This window comes from Pholis gunnellus, assembly GCF_910591455.1.
Source record: "Pholis gunnellus genome assembly, chromosome: 12".
Taxonomy (NCBI): Eukaryota; Metazoa; Chordata; class Actinopteri; order Perciformes; family Pholidae; genus Pholis; species Pholis gunnellus.
This window is the reverse complement of record NC_136539.1, coordinates 12324131-12346672: the sequence shown is the minus strand read 5'-3', so window position 1 is coordinate 12346672 and position 22542 is coordinate 12324131. Positions and strand designations below refer to the sequence as shown.

The 22542-nt window shown below is 40.9% G+C and overlaps 1 protein-coding gene across 5 annotated transcripts in view; it reads right to left on the bottom strand.

Moving 5' to 3' along the window:
- Positions 1–22542, bottom strand: part of LOC306703907 (dedicator of cytokinesis protein 9) — a gene marked incomplete at its 5' end in the record, with an annotated part of 71825 nt that overhangs the window by 29009 nt on the left and 20274 nt on the right. For 4 of the 5 annotated variants that reach the window (XM_079170069.1, XM_079170071.1, XM_079170070.1 and 1 more), the window contains 4 exons: positions 1940–2009; positions 3389–3471; positions 5512–5601; positions 10731–10847. In XM_079170069.1, the coding sequence (XP_079026195.1) occupies positions 1940–2009; positions 3389–3471; positions 5512–5601; positions 10731–10847 (360 nt within the window). Of the gene's footprint in view, positions 1–1939; positions 2010–3388; positions 3472–5511; positions 5602–10730; positions 10848–13586; positions 13701–22542 lie in introns of those variants that run through there. The other variant, XM_079170072.1, reaches the window with a different exon arrangement.

Genomic DNA, 22542 nt, shown 5'->3' with positions numbered 1-22542 from the left:
TCCTGTAACATATACACAAATGTACCAGTGGAGTGAAATCATTAACAAAAATTTAAATTCTATTAATGTTGAAACAAGTTGCAATACTTAAATTGGGGCAAATTATGGAGTAATTACAGCAAAACTCCATCACCTGTTTCCAGGAAATTGTCAAAATCAGTTGAAAAAACGCACGACTAAATGGCAGAGCTGGCAGATTTTGCCCAAAGAAGAATAGGACATTATTTGGATATTTATGCAGTGAGTCATCATATCTTGATATCATATCCCAGATGCTATTAACACACCCTGCCGAAGACTCGCCTTACTGTGCAGAAAACCTCTGATGTTGTGGTTTGAGATGACACAGAGCAGAACCCGATGCAGGTCTGTCTCCATCCAAACAAGCAGGGAGAGGCACATTAAACAAACTATGACTGTTAAACAAAATAAACATCTCCCTCCTCCCAGCAGATACATGACACGAGGACCATAATCATCTCACACTCATAAGGCGAGTAGCATGAGATCACACACGACCAAACACAAAGCCTCCGTGATCCAACAGCTATCGAGATCTGTAAAAATAAACCAATTAGGGAGTAAAGAAGGAAGATGAGATCTCTATCGTCCTTTAGATCAGCCTCGTCATTTACAGTTACGCTTCCCGACTTTGCAAGACTACAGTGAGGAACTGTATCCCTGACAATTTCACACAATGCGAAAAGTGAATGGTCTTTCAAGATGTCTTCATTCTGGTCCAGCACCACTTTTTCTTTTTCTCTCAGTATAATACAGCTAAAGGGGGATTTTAAAAGTGCAGGCAGTAATTTGGATATTTTCAACGTGCCTTGTGTGGAGTGATCTAAAACGCATCTGGAAAGGTTCAGTGCCCGTTTCTCCCCGTCAATGTCTAGACAACGCTCACCGGTCCGCAGAGAGGCAGACAAATCACGGGTTCATTCTCTCTGAACTCCAGAGAACTAAAAAATAATAATAACCAAACCAAACATTACTAAACTCCAGTCAGGCAAAGAGAAGGCAAACCGAAATCTCACAACCAAAAGTAGCATGTGGTCCAAAACACACAATCATAAAAAAAGAGATGATGAGTTCAGATCCTTTTCTTTCATCTGCACAAACAACCTCGTTAAAAAAACTGTTCTGTCAGAGGTGAGGCTGAGCAGGACAGACTATGACCCATGAAGACCTGCCAAAAGCTTTCCTCAGTCACAGTTAACTAATACGCAGGGAAAAGAGACACTTAAAAACTCCTAACTGTGTACTTCTGCTAATACTGAAGCACATTTTGTTGGCTATAGGAGGCGCAGTTCTGACATATCAGGTGAGGAGAGTAGGTCAGGGTCATCATCATCATACAGCTTGTGAGGGTGCGTGACCTTATTGTATGTTAGATAACATTTCATTCACAGCTCCGTATCCTCTCTTAAGACTCAAATCAGCCTTTCCAAAGACAACAAACACTCATTTAATCTGTGCAAAAAAAACACACACACACCCACTCGTCATAAAGGAATTAGAGGGGGATGAAAAGATCTAAATGTTACCTAAAATAATCATTGTGTAAAAAAAAGAGGCAGTTTTGAGAGACATTGTGTGCCAGCAAAAGTAATTAAGTCTAATTACACTTAATTCTTTCCATTAAATGCAGCTATTAGACACAAAAATACCCTTTATCTACAATAACAACCTTTATCTACTCTAACAGCCATAATGAGAAGAGGAAAGGCAAAACTGATGACTGGAATAAGACACATTTAGCGGCATGCAGGTTTCTTTTCTGGGCGAGGTTTCTAGTAAGATGTGATCCAGAGTAAAACATGAAGTCTAGAAACGCTGCAAATAGACATACTTCATTACTCTGAGGTGTTGATTGGATTGTTTTTGGCAAATCAAAAAGGATGAAAACTCTAGACATAGAAATAACTCATAGACTCACCTCATCTTTGTCGACATCCTCATCCACTTCAAACACGTGGACAGCCAGTTTATCGGGCCTGGACACTTTACTGTAGAAGAATAGATCGCCGTGAAAAAGGTTAACATAGTATGTACGAACAGATCACTACAGGTCAAGGTAGCTGCATACTCTGGTATTGTACAGGCAACTTAAAGGAGCAGTGTGTAGGATTGGGCGGCATCTAGCGGTGAGGTTTGCAGATTGCAACAAACTGAACTTCTCCTGTGTAGCAAGCGTGAAGGAAAAACTACGCTGGTCGATGCAAATACACAAATGGCCCCATCAGCTACTGTAGAAACATGGCGGGCGGTTCACACACGGATTCTAAGGTAACGAAAACACAATTCATGTTTTTCAGATGACTAAAGAAAACATATGATATTACATTTCTGCTAATAGATCCCATTAATGTTCCTTTAACCAAAATATCTGCATTTCTCAGAATTTTAAAAGAAAATATAGTTTTTTAATCCAACAAATTTATCGGACAGCTTTTGCTACTAGTTACTTAACACACAAGCTTGTGAATATATTCTCTTTACCCGTTTGGAAAGGGACACTCTTCTTCTTCTACTTTTGATACACTTTTCTGCTCGCACTTGAATTCTTAGCACTTGGCGTTTAACAGCATTGTTCAGGACATTCATGGCAGATTGTGTCTTGCTTTCATTTCAGTTCACTCTGAAAATCTTTCTTGCACGTGTGGTCTGAAGAGGTGTGACTAAGATGTGATTTTTCTTTATGTTTTCTTCCTTTTCTTTGAATAAGTCATATTGTATATTTGCAGCTGTCTCCAGAGAGTCCGAAAAAGGCAGGATCGCAGCAAAAGCAAATTCCAGGAGTGTTGAAAGGCAGCACTTGACTGTTCATGGAAACTTTGCTAAGGTGCAAACTGCCTGCTGGTAAATAAAAATGTGCCAAAGGTAAGAATCACGTCATGGAGTATTGTTCTAACTTCCCCAGACTGAGAGACAGAACATTTGAGATCATAGGGTCATTGTCAACTCATATTCTAACATGTTGGTAGTAAAATAGATAGTCTTTAAAGGAAAAGGCTGGACCTGATGACACAATCTCCGGACAATGAGGGGGGTTTCCACAGTGACTGCACGCAGGAATTATTCAGTGCGCCGTAAAAAGGAAACACTCTTTTGTTGCAGGGAAATAACAATTGTTCACACTCTGTGTTTCCTTGTAATTAACAGCATTTTGTCAAAAGGAGGAAACAAATGGGGACAGTTTGTCTAGGTGAACTGAAAACACAACAAATTGTGAGTGACTGTGTATTTTAGTTTAAAACCTCTGGCATCCATATTATATGCAGTAGCTGTTCTTACTTGCCCATCATAAGAATGTCTTGGTACACTACCACATCACCTCTGTGTATATATTGTACAGTAGTGCTGAGGTTTTCAACTGAAGACTTACTTTGGAAGCTGTCGAAAGTCTGCTGAATAGTCCTCATACTTGTAGTTGACGACATGCCAGTCCGATTTGTAGGTCTTAATGCACTGAGAAGACAATGGAAACAAATTACAGACCACTATAACAGACTGTACAGTGTGTCAACTTTATAAAAACACATAGTACAGCGGTATGTGTCAAGGTGTCAGAATGTGTCAAAAGAACTAGTGTTTAGTTAGGAAGAATGAAAACATATAAAAAATGTGGTGTTTTGTGTATATACTGTGTGTATTCACACACGAGGAATGGCAGCGTAACTTCATTGACTATTTCAGAAGCTACGGTTTAGTTCCGTTTCTTCTGCCAAGTTTATAACTAGTAAGTTTTGCTGCTTAAGTGTCGCACATTTTAGCATTTATAGCTGATCCGTGCATCGCTATTGTTCGACCATGTGACTAGCGCTTCAGTTGAAGTATACTGTCACCAAGAGCACGCCACTGATTGACACACTGTCAGTCTCCCAATGGACTGTTTTCAAAAATACAAATCGATGCATCAGAACCGGAGATACAGTATCTTCTCTTTTCCACGCATTCTTCTTCCTTGTCAAAACCTGGCGCCTGCATTACCCACAATGCAACTAAACCGCCCACAGTTTGGTCAGATATTCGGGTGCGTTATGCTAGTAGCATCTAGTGTAGTGACGCGCAGTTTTCTGGAAAGTTAATTTTCTTTCTTCTTTTTCAAACTTGTAGTCTTCAGCCAAAACTGACACAGACACATTTAAACCTATCCACAAGATGAAATACTTTGAAAGAAAGTGTATAATTGTTGATGAATAAAATACAGTGGCTGACAACATATTTTCTTACAGCTGTTTTTATGAATTACAAGAAAGCACAATCAAAATGCAATGGTTTAAAGCCTCTTGTGAAATCCTTAAGGAAAATGGAGTGCATGGTCAGTGTTCACGCTCAGTTTAACCATTTCTTAACACAAACTGGGAGGGAGTGTTACTCTATCTGCCTTCACTTGGAAAGGAGACATCTGTTCATTGTTAAGTCAGCGATAGGAGCAGCTCACTGGTATCTATTCTGCAGAACTACGTGCCGTTTACAAGAATTGCCCCGACAGGGAGATGAAATGCAACCTGATCAGGAGAGCGATCGGAAACAGAGAGGCTCCTGCTGGGTTGATCCCCACAGCTGCCCTGGTGATGTCACACAACACTTGGCTGGGAGTTTTAGTATCGTTATGACTTCAGAAAAGGCTCCTAAACACTGACTTTGACCTGGAAGGTGAGTTACCGGCAGCCAGCTCTGGTTTAAAAAAGACAGTAAAAGAAGTGTGCATGTACACACTTCCTCTCTCATTTTCTTAGCAACAACTGGAGATAATTCACAATACATATTTTCAGTTCTACTGCCATTAAATAACTAAACACTATTATTCTGTGTTGTGGTCTTTTGCTGCCGTTCGACAGCAGACATGCTCAAGACTCAGCACATAAAGACAGCACTATAAACCAACACTGACAGACGATAACCAGACGTTTGATAACGGATTGTAGAAATGAATCGCACTTTATTGTTCCTACGGCCTCTGGCATTAATAGATAATACTGAAGAAATACAGTACAAATAGTCCAGTTCTCTGTAATCCAGCAATGATCTGTAATGAGTCCGAACACCATTTACGCAACCATTTCTATTCAAAGTTAGATTAATGTAGCTGAAATTAAGAGGTTTCATGATCAGCTGTGATGTAGCTTGCTGCTATTATTAGGCCATAAATTCGGTAATGACTCACATTAGTGTCAATATTCTGCTGCAATTTGTCTGTGTGGTTTATGTGCAAGGGATGTACTTTCCTATCCACTTCCTGAACCCTGTGTACCAGAGTTACAGTACAGGACATTTTCTGCAATTAAAGAAACAGTCTGTACTTGTGCAATCAGTTATAGTACTTAAAGTGCCTTGTGTTTTCATCTGAGCTCTCCCCACTTCAGACGAAAACACAGATACATAAATCTCTAATGTGAAATAACCAAAACTGGCAGGAGAATGTTGTGTTTACGTAGGACCCCATCGCTAAAGCTAAGAAGTTGATTAATAAAATGTGTTTTCAGGGCTTTCAAATCAGCTTACCTCTTGGACAAACAGACTCTGGGCTTCCCTCTCTGCCTTTTCAGGCAATGTGGGGTAGAGAGTTCTGCCTTGCCGCCTCAAAGTTGAAATCTGCAAAACAAAGCGATGGTTCATTCAACAAGAGCGACAGGGCGAGGACATTACAACAAACAGGACAACATTGTAAAAGTGAAAACAAAATGTGGAAGACATTGCTCAAGCTGGACACCCAGTATTACAGTTTGTGGTCTCAGCTGGGCACTCCCTCTGCTCCTGGTGTTCTTTTAAATATTTGTCTATGTTTGAGTCAGGACTGATGTGTTTCTGAGGGTTCAAAGGGGTAGTATGTGAGGGAGGCAGCATGCTTGTCCATACTGTTCAGCTCCAGGAACCACAGACACACCCTGTGCCTGGCTCTCTGCCACTGTTGTACAGCCGCACTCTGAGTAATCAGCATCTCAGCACCTCTAATGCCTCGTTTAAGCCTTTCGATAATGACCAACAGGTTTGCTGTGCACTGTAGCCAAGCAGTCGTTTTTCACAGCAGAACAAGAAAGCTAAGGTAAAAGCCTACTTCAACAAGACGTGTCGACAGCCACGCTAGCTGCTCTGACATCTCTTAATCATTGTTATAAACAACCAACCAATAAGTCAGTCTTAGCTCGATGTAAAAAGCTGGAGCTCTATTTAAACATGCCCTGAGTAAAATACTGCTTTATGCAACAACATCACCATCAGGTCTTAGCAGGAGGATTAATTTAAAAATAAAGTGCATTAGACCACAAATAATCCCTTCGAGCAAGAGTGATATGAATACAACCATTAAGTGAAGCAGTTCAGCTGACTGAGTTCAAAGTAAATAAGTGAATTGTGGCTTTGCACGAGTCAAATGCTGGTCAGCTGTGTTTTCTATGATGAGATGAATGCAGAGAAAACTGTTATTATATTTTCCCAGCACGTTTTTATTGAAATGAAAAGCGCTTTGAGCAGAAATATGTTCCATGTATGTTAGTTTACAATTCATTTTACCACAGAGCTAATCAAATGAAAGCACTTTGACCATAGTGTGTATATATATATATTGAAGAAAAAACACAAAGTCAAGTTTTTATCTCATGATAATCAGTCAACTGTGTAGTGGATCAACAGAAAACGAATCACTTACAAACTGATGATTGTAAAAATTGTCGGAATAATTTTTTAAGGAAAAATACTAAATATTCTCTAGTTTCAGCTTCTCAAAGGAGGGTTTTCTGCTGGTCTCCTTCTTTCTCTTCATACCATTATGAACTAAATATTTTGGGGTTTTTACTGTTTTCTGACATTTTAGAGATCAAATAATCAATTTATTAAATAAAGAATATTAAACAGAATAATCTATTATGACACTTGTTTAACAATCAAAAGTGTCATCTTTCTCAGTTGCTGTCCATCTGAATGACTTTGTATTTGACTGAGCGTCGGTCGTGTAAACTACCCCTTCCTCTCCGCTAGCCAGGTTTCCTGCAGGGCAGATGATAATCTTTACAATCCGAGCAGCAGAAATAAACAGGCAAGGAGGTAAGTCAGGAAGTGGGCAACAGGAAGCATTTAATTGGGCTACGAGTCACCAGGGAGAACCAGGAGATTCTCTGGTGAAATAAGCCCAAAATTAGCACTGGATAGCCTAACCTGAAGTGTGCCTCAAGACATCACCACCTCAGCAGTGATTTCATAATTACTAAGTTAAAACTGATGCAGTGAATATTCATTATTTTTGGTATTGTCAACAAATCCCACGGAAAGACCAACAAGGTTTTGCCAGTCAAAATGCAGTTATTTCTCTGTGCCATAGACTTCCATTGTTGTCCTAAAATGATTGAAAACACATTATTGAGCCACACTGTTGTACTTGGTGACATTTTCCTTTGTTTTTATTCAGTCATTCCAAGAAACCCTGTCTTGCTGCTGTAAATACTCATATCCTCATTGAATCTGTGACTGTAGTTTTCCCCAACAAATACACTATTCACTTGAGTTTGATAAAAACTACAGTGCCCAGATTTCTTCTGTAAAATGATTTAGCCTTTTAGCGAGGCTATGAATTTACATCAATGCCAGCAGCTCTGTGAGGCTGTAGGCAACCTAGCTTGCTGACATTAGCTAAATGCTCCCAATAAAAATGCTAACAGGCTGATGTTTGGTTGGTATAATATTTTACATGTTCAACATCTAACTTTATTGTGTTAGCATGCTAACATCTGCTAATTAGCAACACACATAAAGTACTACTGGAATGTCATTAGCTTTGCAAGTATTTAGTCAAAAACCAGTCAAGTTTGTAAGATGCTAAATTCTAAATTAAGAGCATATTTATTGCCTCCACACGGCTCTAAACATGGCAACGGCTGAGCCTACTCCTTACAGTTAAAGGTGCTCAATTCGCTAACAGTGCAAACAATAGCAACAGTGCTGACAGAGCCAATAGTGTTTACCTGAGGGGGAACTGGAGGGTGGGTGCTACACTTCCACGCCAAAAGAGGTGGACCATATATATAGCCATGCTGATAGTGTGGCTAGTAAAAGTTTTGTTAAGAATAATGAAAATATAGAACATCGCCAGCCTTATCCTTTAAAGATATGGAAACTGTTAAGTAAAAGAAAAATAATAATATCCTGATCTGTGGGCTTTACAGCGGGGATGGGCCCAGACCTCAGGGAAGGAGGGGCCCCCTCCTCGTAATCCTTGACAAATTTCTCCAGAAACCTTGCAGAGAGAGCACAGAGAGACCTGCACATAACTGGATCAAAACCAGATGGCGATGATATAAACACTGGCTCACAAAAGGCCAGTACCGACACATGACTTTTGATGTGCCAGTAGGGATAAGATAAGGTAGAGAGACCTGCTCGTGGTTTCTATTAATGAGAAACAAACAAAAACAGGATTTATACAAAAAATAACATAAAGAGGAGCTTCTGCCCGTTTTAGACTAGATTCATCACCAATTAACACTGTATACTTAGTACTGTCTGTATGCATATTAAGGTTTCTGTATGAGTGAACTGGCTTTACCTCCTTTCACTAAAAGCACCAAAAGTTGAAAAGGCCTCGACACTGAAGCTGATTAAAACCTTGCTCGAGTCCGGGGAGGTCGAAACAGATGTTAGCTTCAATCACTGTGCCTGTGGTGTTTTTTTTTTTCTTTCGTCAGAATCACCTGTCAGCCCCTGACAACGTACTGTTTGTGTATAAAGCTGTTATGTTATGTTCACAGCAGCAGGCTGGAGGAGCATGACACAAGAGAAGACAAAGCCAAGGCTGTCCCACTGTCACTGAGCACCCAGCTGCCAGGCCTCTGTACACTGTAACCAATAGCTTTAAAAAGCGCCAAACCCAAAGTTAGAAACACTTTCTATTTACAGTACTTTTTTCTATTCCACACATCCATCTTCTCCAGTACAGTAACTGGAAAGATTCTTCACCCAGAATACATTTAAGTTTCCATTCCACATTTAACCTGCAAAACAGGTGATCTGGGATAGATAGTGGTTTTAAAATAAGTAGAGCAATTATTGATCTCCACATGGGACATTGAGGTTGCATTAGAGTTATATACAACAAGTATAAGAATAGAAGTAAACAACTACATAAGAGCAATTAAAGACCAAAAATTATGAAAAGTGACAATGGTTTGCTTAATAGCAGGGCGTCAACAAATCTAGAATGTTATCAATGTGTGCACCACAATAATATAAAATGTGATTTAGTAATAAAACTACTAATACTAATGATATCGTAGAGTATATTAGGTGCAATATTAGCTGCAATGTAATAATAATACTTGTAATAATAATATAAACATGATTTAGTATAATATACTGCAGCAGTATAATAGTAATATAATAATAGTAGAATATCAAATAGTATTGCATAGTATAGTATAGTAGTGAAGTATAATATAGCATAATAATATAGTAGTTGTTTAGACTTCTACAAGCATCACATTTAAAGTAAAAATCTGTTCTCACATATGACCGTCCCAAACAATATAGATCACAAAATTGTTTTATTCTTGTTAAAAATGTCCTTTAGTTGCATGGTAATGCATTTAAAAGGACAGATTGATTTGAAAAGTCTCCCCATCTGGTGCATTCAAGCGCTCTCATATAAACAAAGCTTTTTAAAGCTAGCAACTAAGAAATGAATACTTACAGCTTACAATTTGTTGCTGTTTTCTGTCTGACTCATATCATACTAAAGTATGCAAGTATTGCAACATTCTTTGTACAATATTTGGGGATTTTACTGTAGTGAAAGGAGGATTTTTGGAAATCGCTGACTGTCCTTATATATATATATATATATATATATATATCAATATATAGCTCCTCCATCTATATGACTATGACATGGAGAATTGCCCCACATTTACAGGGAGCAGGTGAAAGGATGCAATTTAATGTCCATCAATACTTTTTTAAATTCACATGATAGAATATAGCTTTTATAAAACATCTGTTACTGTACATAGACATCCCTCTTAATCGTACTGTCTTAAGTGGGCATTCAGCTCCAACAATAAAATACTATAAAATTTCCACTGGACGGTGAGACAGAGCGTCGGGGTCAGATTTGAGGATATGATGCACATCTCAGCTCGCTGTTGGTAAGAACATCTTTCAATCAAGTCTCATTTCCTGAAGTACCAGCACTGGGCCAGATTTCCATTTTAGATTTTCCATCCTCACCGCGGAAAGTGTGAGAGAGCGTACGTCCTGTCCAATGTGGCTGGAGATAACACTTGCTCTGTCACAACATTAGAGACAGAATGAGCCAATTAAACAGATGGCCCCTGACTCCTCTCTCTCTCGCTACAGCATGGAAGGATGTAAACAAAAACAAAACCCCTGTGAATGACCCCACCCTGTACCCACAGCACTGGACACGCCTGGGTCAAAGGAAAAGACAAATACAACAAAGAAAACACACGAGTGGGCGGGTAAATAAAGAATTTTGGACATCTATTAATTATTACGTAGTGGATTTCTTTTCACCCAAAGTGTTATTACCACTCCTTAAGCTCCACACCACCACTAACTTTACATCGCTTCCCTAGTTAAAATCTTCTCCTCAAACTTTCTCCTAACCAAAACAATCCCAGCTACAATAACAGAGGCATTTACTACAGTAAGGCTTTTGCAGCAGTTTTTTCGGGTGTGGATGTGACTTGCATGCATGAAAGAGATGTGAAACTCACCTCAAAGTCCTCCAGGGGGAACTGCAGCATGTCTCTGAGGACATCACTGAGGATTTGCGTCTTCTTCTGCACCAGCACATTTTCATATTCCAGCGGCTCAATCACCTTCGGCTTAACCTGGAAAACACAGACGGAGCACTCTATGACCGGGATATTTGATGTAAGTTCACAAATACTGGTAGCTCTAACACTAAGGTTAACATGCACACAAAGAGACGGGACGGAATATACTTGGCACATGTATTTGTTGATTGTGCATTTCACACCTTTATTAACGAGATCCAGGGGAGAGATGATAGGAAATGAGGAAGAAGAAAGATGGGTAATAACATCCATCAAAGAGCCCCGGGTGAACACAAATCAGGGATGTTGCAGTTATGTAACTGACCCTGCTGACCTTCATCAGGTAAAATTCAAAGAGAAATTGGAGTTGTGGCAGAAGGAAAAAACCCAGAAAAGTTTATAGATATTCTTAGTTTGAGCCAATAGAGTTTCCAAGGCAAATCCAGCAAATGAGGCATATAGCTGTGTACAGGAGCGGCGATGGTGTAGTGCAGAGACAGGCGCTGTCACATTGGGTTTCACCAACACGTGCTATCTGTTGAATACACTGTGATAAGTCGATCAGAGCTCCATCTGCCCAGAGGCAAATGCATCCGCCTCAGCAGTAAGAAGGTCTTGATGAGCTTATCCCTCCGTGAGAGCAGACATGCATGACATTTATGTCAAGGAAACAATTACACTCCACTTCAATTACAGGCACTTCATGCAACACAATTTAGTCCACGTCATAAAACAAACAAACCTGCACCATGCGCTTTATTTATTTCATCGTACTTGACGAGAATCCCTAATCATGATTCAATTTGCAAATAATATGTTGTTTTGTAGCTCAAGAGAGCAGATGTGGCTGTTAACAAGAGGTGATTATGGATTGATGGTGCATCATGTCATAGTGTCTGCATAATGTTAAAGCACTGACCCTACGCTCAAGTGGCAGAGGCTGGAGAGGACTTATGCACTGCAAAGATACAGTAGCCATGAGATGGAAAGTCAGCTGTCAACACTTCTGGCTGATGGGACGAGAGGATACATCTTACAGCCAGGAGAACAGTGCAAAGTGAACGGTGATACATCTCCAGATTGCTGTGCTGAGTGACAGCACAGCCCACATGTTGCCTCCACATCTGGGACTGATAATACTGGTATGATCTCAGAGGGAGAGTCATGGATATTGACCTGCTTAAATACATGTTGCTAGCAACCTTTGTTAATAACAGAGCACAGCTCCCACTGAGGACAGCGGGGGCAGGACCTTGTATCAAGGACAAGGAGGGGAGAGCAGACCAGAGATGGTGCCACCATGTCTGCCAGCTAAAGCAGGCTGTGGCATTATCAGTCAACCATTTATCCACAGCTTTATCTGAACTGAACACAAACTTACAATTAAATACCCAAACATTTCAACAAAGTCTAGAAAAAAGTAGAGTCTGATGCTTAGTTGCAGGCAGGACAGGTAAGTCAGGAAGGAATTAATGATATCGGTGTGTGTGTGTGTGTGTGGGTGTGTATCTCGCTTGTACTGACTTAAAATCTCTATGCACAGACCGGGCAGCCTGCACCCGACAGTGAAACGTTAAGAACAACAGGTACACACAGATGCACACTCACAGTAACACGCAAGTAGACAAACCAGATGGATTTTCACAAAGACCTTCTGCAAGTGAAAGGCGGTCTATCACTTTGTTACTTCACCAGAAAACCTTTTACTGTCCAAATACCTGCTGAAGCTGAAAACTCATGCGATTGAAATGGATACTGATATTTAAAGTCGCTGCTAAAAGACTTGACCCTCCTCTCACCAGTGATGGGTTCCTGACCCCACTCTGTTGTTGCTGACTGCACTCCAAACCCCTCTGGGCCGCTTCCACATTGCTTTGTCAGTGGCCAGTGTAGGTAAACCACAAAGTACACTCAGCACTGAGTAAGAAAATGAACAAACATAAGCAGGAGCTCTGTCATTCCCTCAACCCACAGTGCTGACCATATCCAATGGATGAAGTCCAAACTTTTATTGCATTATTGTCGTGTCAGTCCTTGGAAACAGCTTTTTAAAAACACTTGTTGCGTTTATGTCTTGGTCTTCTATGTCTATATCCTGTATTTCTGGTGTTTCTAAAATACACCATCAACTATTTGAAATACATAAAAAAATAAAATCAGACATAGAACAATGCATGAAAGTCTGTATAATTAAGTCACCAAATAGTCAGACGTTCATCCCTGGAAAGCCCATAAAACAGAAAGTTATGAAGCCATCTCTTCCACTCCCTCTCTACAGTGATCTAGCAGCTGTTTAGCTGCAGAACCCACTCCTCCCATCACTGCACCCTCTCACAGCAATGAACAATGGTGCTGTGTAGTGCCTCTCTACTAACCGATACATTCTTTTACCGTCTTCTCCACACGTCTCTGTACAGATCCAACCGCTGGACACCTTCATCGCAGGGCAGCACATTATCACTGTTGTCAGGGTTGACTTTTGAGCCAAATAAAAAGGTTTTACAAGCCACGGTCATCTTTAAGATCACTCCAGGTGGTTAAAGTTCACCAGTCCGCTATGCCGGTGCTAACGTTGTACATTTTCGATGCGAGTTGGCAACATTGTGTATAATGAAAGATGACAAAAGTGAGACAGAGCAGACGCTCACATGACAACTCTTCGGGACTTCATGACTGTGGTTAACCTTTGTAGCACTGCACACTGTGAAACATGTTTTTATAGATCAGAACAGCTTTTTAACAGAAACCAAAAACTCTCATATGTCTCTACATAAAAGTCCTTGAATGACTTACCACCACCTGTGGCACCGTGTCTACCTCAGCCTCAGCCGCAGCCAAGCTCTTGTACTGCTGCGGACTCTCAATGACCAACTCCTTCTTCGGAGCTTTACTAACCCTTCCTTGCATTGTCAACAGCCAGATATCGCCGAGCTAGATCCCAAAGAGCGGCGGACAGCCAGCATATCAGATGGAGAAGAATCCTAGTGCCGGAAAAAGTTTGTGAAGTTTGTGTTTCCTCCTCACAGACCCGTGCTCTCTCCCTCCCTTCTCAGACTGCTCTGTCAGTCTGAAAGCAGTGGACACACACCCAGGCAGAGGACATGGCCCCTCCTACACTCAGCTGTGCTGCCTGGGGGAGTTAAACAACCTCACACACACACAATAAAGCTATCTGACCCCACACTATCCACCTGCACAGTGACACAGAGTTGACAAAGGCAAACAAAAGACACACATTCCTCAAGTATTACAGTCCGGTCAGGGACTGTCCACGCCTTGTGTGGGACAGCTGAAATAAGAGCTGGCTCAAGTTTCATCCAGAGGAACAAGCTAAGAGAGAATGGGTACAACAATGGGGCACTGCTTGTCACAGCATCCAAAGAAACCACTCAAGCATCTGCAGAGTACATACAGTATGAGGGCACCAACTAAGGAATCAGCTGCAACGATTTAGAAGTGATTTTCCGCGTAAACATCACAGATAAGCTGCCAGACTGAGCTCATCAGATTGTAGCAGGACATGGGCAAATCTTGACCCACATTAACTATGACAGACTGAAGAGCAGATCGTTCATCTCTTTCTGAATCAACAGTGCAAGTATATCAAGTTAGTCATCGTCACAAACTTTGACAGTCAAACATTAGTCACTGAAGTTTTTACTGCTGGCTCTGGTTCAACCGCATGACTGCAGCCGAGATGGTAACTGTTAGTAATCACGGAGTTTGAGATTAGGCCCGGCTTCTGTCTCGACGCTTGTTGATGCAACTGCTTGAGGGGCATTCCAACGCGATGCAGCCGCAGTCAACCTACCGAGGAGTAGGCCCGACCTACAGATTCCTCAGTGGGCCACAGCAGGGGAGGATGTTATCTTTTCACGCCTGCATCTAAGCTCAAGGCGAGGGGAGGCAGGGCCAGGTCAGCTGCTCCCCGCCCACAGTCACATGCCTCTATGGGCCCCACACACGGATCCGTATTGTGGTCTAAATCATGATAACAAGAACATTTGTATCTCAATAAAGGAAATTAATGGGGAATTACATATGGGACTATAAAGGTGCATTGAATACAACGCATAATTGGCTAACCCTCCGTCTAGACACCAATGGGCTGTAAGGGGGTTCGTAAAACACACTTCATACAATCTTACAAATGGCAGCGTAAAACAAGTCAGTGGACCTTGAGCATGCAGCCATAACCGGGCACCCAAAATATTATGCAGTCTGCTGCAGCAGAATGCGAGATGAGCTGTGGACAGACACGGAGCTGCACACTTACTCATGGACTCACACACGTGACTCATTGCACGATCCTCCTGGCAGAGAACAGCAGAATTTGGCAAAATGGTAACACTGTATGACGACGATGATCCCACGAAAGTCAGTACACCATAATACTGAATTACGGAAATGGCTATTTGAAAAATCGTAACAACCGTTAATGGTGAAAAACACCAACTATTGTCTGGTTTCAGGTTCTCAAATGCAAAGATTTTGTCTTTGATATATGCAATTGTAAACTGTTTTTGTTTTGGGTATTGTTCCACTGTTTGACATTTCATACACAGAACAAAACTTAACTCAAAAATAACTATAATTATAGCCTCAGGCTAGGCTGTATGGAATATTTAAATACTTAGCTTTTGATTTTAGCCTTAATCTACACGACAAAGCTGGCCAGCATGCATAGCTCAGCAGTTAAGGGTTCACGTTTCTGTGGCCTCTAACTCTGTCTCTCTCAGTTATTTTCCATATCAATAAAGCAGATCAAGTGATGCAAGTGTAGATGACTTGTTAATATTTGACAAAACTTCACAGTATGAAATAAAAGTCATGTCAGCAACCCCATTACTACAATGTCAGACCTCACATTTGGCGTGAGGCAATGGCTGTGATTCAGTGGGTTGATTAAAGACAGGTGTGCCTCCCCTCTGTGGTCTACTTCTGCCACATGAAGCAAACACTCTTTTATGTTTCTCTGTGTGCAGGTATTATATGTAGGGCTGTCCTTGACCAAAGAAATTCTTAGACTAACATTATTTTGTGGATTATTCGATAAATTGATTTAATTGATAAATCTGTTAATCTCAGTTTCTCCACAAATAACCACCTCTTAAAATTGTGTGTGTTGCCAGAGATGTGTCAGTAAGTTTCTTGGAAATAAGTCATTCAGCATGAAAAAAAAGCATTAAAAAACTACTAATTGAGAAATTATAGTCGACTTGGACTGAAACTAAGAGCAGGCAGCCTGGTGTGCATGTCGAACTTAAGTGACTATCAGAATAATGAAATTAAGGGCACTCATTCCGTTACTCTGTGTGCAGATGAGGAGCCGCTCCAGGTTTGCCTTAAGGCAGAATCGGGCTTCCTGAGGGTTGAAGTGTGTTGCTAACATAGTCTATGATGGTGGCGTTGAGAGCACTGCCATCGGGTGACGTGTTGTCAACAATTTGAGTTATTAGAGTATCGCTAGGACTGAACACAGCTCCACAGTACACAGTATTCAAAGTGGAAAACATACTTTAACACAAAATCCTGTCTGGCGCATCTAAATGTGTATGTGAAAGGGATACAAGCTGACCAGGTGAAAGCAGGCTCCACGGTGGAGTGAGTTAAATATTACTGTCATCCTGGGGTCATATAAGATCACCAAGGGGGGCTCTTTATAAGAGCAGCAAAGTGAATCATACACTTTCTGTCTCTGATATCTGTGTGTTTTTCAGTCAATTTTCTATTATAATGTACACAACACTGTTGAACTGAAATGCTTCAGTTTATCCTGTCAATAACAAGCTGGTGCTTTCCAGACAACTAGATAATGAAACGTGCATCAGGATTACAGTTGTTTTCTATATTTTATTGGATGTTTATAATAACCATGATTCCACTTTGGATGCTCACCGCAGAGAGTGCAGCGTACTCCTCCCTCTCTTCTTACAACATCCTCGCTCCAATTTGATCAGACGTCTTTGTAAGACACAGGCTTGTTTACTGCATCACACTCTCTGGTTTCACTGACACACGATTTAATCCATGAAGTCATTTTGCATTTAGAACAACCAAACTGCAAAACAACAGACGCCACTTTATTGTTGGACAATAAATTGAGAATAATGCTATTACACGTACTCGACGTTTGACTTTGATCTCCGAGTTTGTACAAAGGCCGGTTTCCTCTCCCAGACATCTCATATCTGCAGCAATAAAAGAGACTTCCTTTCTGCACTGCATCCCTGGTACATGATTCCCAAGTGACTGACAACTACGCGCTGGTGTGGCTTAAATTAAATTCAGACCTTGCAATGTCATGCAGATTTATCCATGGAAAACCAATACAAATGTATTTCTTTGAGACAAGTTGGCATTTGGGTCTGAGCAGGGAGGCCCACTGAGCCCTTTTAGTGGCAGAACAAATACTTGTGTTGAAAAAGTGTTCCCAGAAGCAAATCGACAGAATGTTTTGGGAAAAGTGTATTCTGCTCAAATGCAGTTGAATATGCCCTGCGCTCAGTGTAAATGTAGTTGTATATACACAGGAATGAAAACCAACCTGGACATTATATTTGGCTATCATTCATTAAAAGGTTATAGTTTTGTCCTGGTTTTAATTATCTGTCAACACCGAGTCATTTAATGACAAAACTGGAAAGGAATTCATTTAAAACTCGACTATACCGCATCATCTTGCACAATAATCAAATTACGTAATTATACTTTTAATAATTACACATTTAGCAAATTATATTTAATTACAATGTTGTTAGCACAACATACGTCAGAGAGTAATATAGCTCCTTTAACATCTCTATCCCTTATGCAATGCTGACCAGACTCACTATAGGAAAGCGTTTGCCATAACTGTTTAAGCATATGTTGTATCAAGCACGTTACAGTACCCACGTGTCAATAGTTGTCCAGAGTTGGGCAGTTGTTAGATCTCTTGATCTCTTGTTTTTGTTATTGTTGTGTAACTTCTACAAACATTTGATTTTTAATTTTTCACATCCATCAAGTTGCAATTCTCAGTCTGGACATGACTACAACTGGGCTTTTTGATTACTTAACATGGGCTTGATGCAATCTCCAGGCTTTCCCAGCATGAGTCAAAAGCAAAACAGGGTGTAACCTGGAATGTAACAAAAACATGGCCCACCCCTCGCCGCCCCGCTACAGCAGCAGCACCAGGACCCACCATCCTGCAGCCATCCCCCAGAGAGTACTGAGCGGTGAGCTGAGAACGAGATTTTAACATGGCGGTAATCATGACACTGTACCGCGTCTCTTCCAACAGCGTAACCGTAGTCGGACGTGGGATACAATGGCAAAAATAACAGGATGTAATCATGAGACAAAGACAGTCGTCTCACACAACAGAGTCTTGAGTAGCTGAACAGCAGTACACACCGTAATACAATCTATATGTATCGTTGTTACAATACTTAAAAGCTAAGACAGGCCGACAGACGATAATTTAGGACGGCTATATTGATCCGCGCAGGCCTTAGATGTAACTAACAGTATTGAATATGAATAATGCTGCCGTTGAATCTGTGGGAAAATCAAACTACTGTTGCCAGAAAGTCTTTCAAGTACGTGAGTGCTGGAGATAATGGTCCCGTATATCAGTCAGCATCACAGCAACATATGCAAACACAAACACATCAACGGTGTGACGTCAGAAGCCTTCCTCAGAGCAACGCCAGGGTGGCTGAAACGTCTCAAAAGTAGGAAGCAATCACCAAGAAAAACAACCCCGTCAGTGTGCTATTGTTTTACTGTAAATCCATTAAGCTGAGAAATGAAAGCTGTAGGGAGGGTGATCTTATTGATTGTCAGTGTTCTCAGGGGTGTGATCACAGTGTGTATGTAATGCTGGTTATCCGTCAAATGTTACATCTTCAGAGTGATATCAAAGAGAAAACATCAGCGGAGCAGACTAAATGTTTATGTACTGATACTGACTGTTCTGTATTGTATACAATTATTATATGGAGGACTAGTGACTTCAGGAGCGTTTTCCTACGGCAGACAAGAACTCGGAGCTGCCGCACGAAAAGGTTGGAGGGCTCTGAAAAAAAAGACGCCCAGTGCAGCGTTTCATCTAGGCTGCATGCGGCCACATACACTCTCTCCGCATTGTGACAACTAAAGTTGATTTACATTGACAAAAATGTACAATTGAATCAGTAAATTGTCAAATAATTAATAATAAATTCATTAGTAATCAATTGGGACCAGTCTTGCTTTATCGTGAGTTTAGGACCACCTACCTCGTTAGCATACAGACACAGAAATATAAAAATTAAGACATGATGATCATTTGTTTGTTAAGTACCCTTTATATCCTCCATATTGTGGGAATAGGCTGGGAATTTCAAAGATTTCACAATGTCATATTAAACACACATGCTCAAACCAAGAGTATGACGCATCCTCGCCAAAGAGGAAAGGAGAGCATTAGTCAAGTAATTCAATCTATAAAATGGCTTTAATCTGTAAAACGTTTGTGGCTGATGACATGCAGAGCTGGTTAAGTATTTCATCAACTCCCCAAAACAAGGAACTTATAAGAAATAGCACAATTGACTCATTAGGCATGGTTCATTGAAAGGAAAAAACATCACAGGTTCGAAGCATCACTCCCAAAACATCATCGGATAATTGGCTCTTTCATCTGTGACCAAGCTGACGTCACCAATTTCTCTTTCTATTCTCTGCAACAACATACCTCTGATGAAACCAGCAGACACCTGATCGCTTCTGTTACAGCATTCAAACATTTAATCAAAATAAAGGAAGGAAACTGTACCTTTGTAAAAGCAAAGAATCTTTTTCTGGAGAACGAGAGCTAAACATGACACTATTGAATTACAATAGTATACACACCGATGCATTATCTCAAATCAGTGACTTTTATTTCTGAAGGCAGGTCACTTCTCTCATGAGATGAGAGTTTCCATGAGGAAGGAATAGGCAGAGCTGTTGCAATCATCTCGTGAAATAACAGCGCAGTGCAAAAGCTAAAACAGGTTGTTTAATTACTCCACGCCTAGAGAGTACAGATCAGCCTCCCATAAACGGCTTTGTCTGTGAGTGTGTGTGTGTGTGTGTGTGTGTAAGCGAGTGTGTGCCTGACCTTTAACCCCATCATCTCGGTTTTAAATTCCCAGAAATAATGACCTGCTGCAATCAGAAGGAATTAAAAGGGCAAATATAGTGGTGTATGTCTTTTTATAACCAGGCCTAATGGATGAAAAAAGTGCAAATAGTGAATAAGAACAACATCCAATACAGAAAAGTCTGCGTGTGCTGCTGCTCAATTTGAGATATTCTTGTAGAAAGTTGAAGTCAGAGTCTACAGGACAAGACGTGGAGCCTTGTATCCTACGGTGGTGCCCCGAAACAAACAAACGGTAAAGTATCAGATGAGGCAAAAATGTAAACGGACAACATCAACAAGTAAAACAGTTTAGACTGCTTTATCTATTGTTACAACAGTTTATATGCTCCAGTAGTATTATTAACATTACTGCACATGTCCTGGCTTGCTGGTGTAGTTTCATAAAGAAAGTGTATATGTATGTATGTTTAAAGAAAGAATGCCAATATGTTTAACATTAGTCACCCATATTTTCAGTTAAGCTAGCCAAACAGTCCTCTGATGTTAGACACACGCACATTAACTGCTGTAATATGTGAAGCATTTTACCCACTAGCTAATGCTAACAAAGTTAGCGTGCTCAATTAAAAGGTTCACAGATTGACTTTAAGTCTGGTGGTATAGTAACCTATGTAAGAGTTCATTTGTCGTACCAACTGATTGGAGGATGAGGAAAAGGATTCAGTAAGTATTATTCGTTGATGTGTTTAGCTTTTGACTCGGCCGATTACCTTTTACTGCCGTACAGTTGAACTCTGACAAAAATGTGTCAAGCAACCCACATCCTCTGCACACATTTAACTATTGATTTGTAAGACTGCTAAATGCTGACAGAGGATTAATTGACCCCGTCTGGATGATAAGACCATCCCTGAGCCAAGAGAAGCAACCATGCCCTTGACCTAATTCCCTGCTTTCAGCCGGGGCCACTGTCCCTCTGCTCTCTGCTCCGATGAACCAGCGACGGGAAGGAGACCTCACACACACACACACACAGTATAGTAAGTAAACACAAACAATAAGGGCAAGACAAGCTGGTACGGAGCAGCAGAAGTCGTGCCAAGAAGCCCCCCGGTTCACAGATGAAAAGCGGCGATTGATTTCCAGCAGACACAGAGCTCACTGTCCCCCCTCACCCACATCCCGGCCCACAGAGGCTTTAACCCATGCAGCAGCGCTTAGTGAGAGGCAAGATCCAGCCCTCCCTCTGCCCTACATTTTATACGGTTAACACTCAAATACGACAAATTCACAAGGCAGAAATGAGGATGATGATGATTATTATTATTATTATTGCCGTAGCTGCATCTGTCAAATATGAAAGGCATTAATGCAGCGCCAGCAAAATGTAACACCAGAAGGTGTAGTTCTGTGTCAATATGGGAAAATGGTCGCACTTTTCAAACCTGCCCAGACTGTACATGAACTAATATCATTAACGTCTGAATCACTTATCATATTCATGTCCTGCATTTACCATCTTCATAAGAAATCAGGGAAGGAATCTTAGACACAGTTCTACAAAAGGAACAATGTTTTAGGCATTTAAAGACATCACTTCATACACAGCATGTGGCTGTATATGCTCAGCTGAACAGTATATACACTAGTGATGAAACTATGAGTACAAGAGTGCATGAGTCGATTAACAGAAAATGAATCAAGAATTTGGATTTATCAAACAAAAATCTGCTGCTGTCTCATCACTAGTTTTATGATACAGCAACATTATGAGACAGCTGACTGAGCATTAACACTAGTCTGAAAAGAAATGTAGAGCAAATTTAGTGGTGGTGTCTGTTTCTGCAATTTTGATAGTCGACTATTTAATAATTAATAATTAATCAAAGCAGAGTGCTAAATATTTACTGCTGTCCTGCTTTTCAAAATATGAGTATTTATGCTTTTCTCTGTTTTGTATTAAAGAACACTGAACATGTTTGGTTGTTGGACTGATACTCGGACAAAACAATGATCTTAAAGATGTTAACTCTGGCTCTGGATACTTGTTATCGGCATTTTCTGGTATTTCATAGACAAAACGATGACAATTGATCATGAAAATGATGTATCATTTCAGCTCTAATATATCATTTTTGTCCATTTGAATGTAATGAACAGCACATTACTAAACATAATGTGTCTGCACACACACACACACACACACATACATACACACACCTTAAGTACTCTCGGTGTTGGCAATGCACGCGACTCTCTCCTACTCAGCGCTCGCTCAGCCTCAGATGGCCCAATGGGCTCAGCTGCTCCCTTACAGATGTAGCCACTACAGTTCCTCTCTAAGACGGTACGCAGCCCATCAAACACAACCGTGCTGGTGGTGCACCCCATTCCTCCAGGTCCAAACAGGCATCAGTTAGGAGAGTCTGCCAGTGACCCAGTTTCCTTGATTGTCCCTTTCTCCTCCCTGGTCCATGATCTCTAACTCTGACCTGCAAAATCCACAGCTCCTGGCCAGAGGAGAGAGCGCCGGTGTCCGGGAGAAAAAGGATCCAGAGAGGAGAGCCAAGGGGGGCGGCTGGAGGACGAATTTATGCACACACAGAGTCTCACTGTAATTCCTAGCTGCCC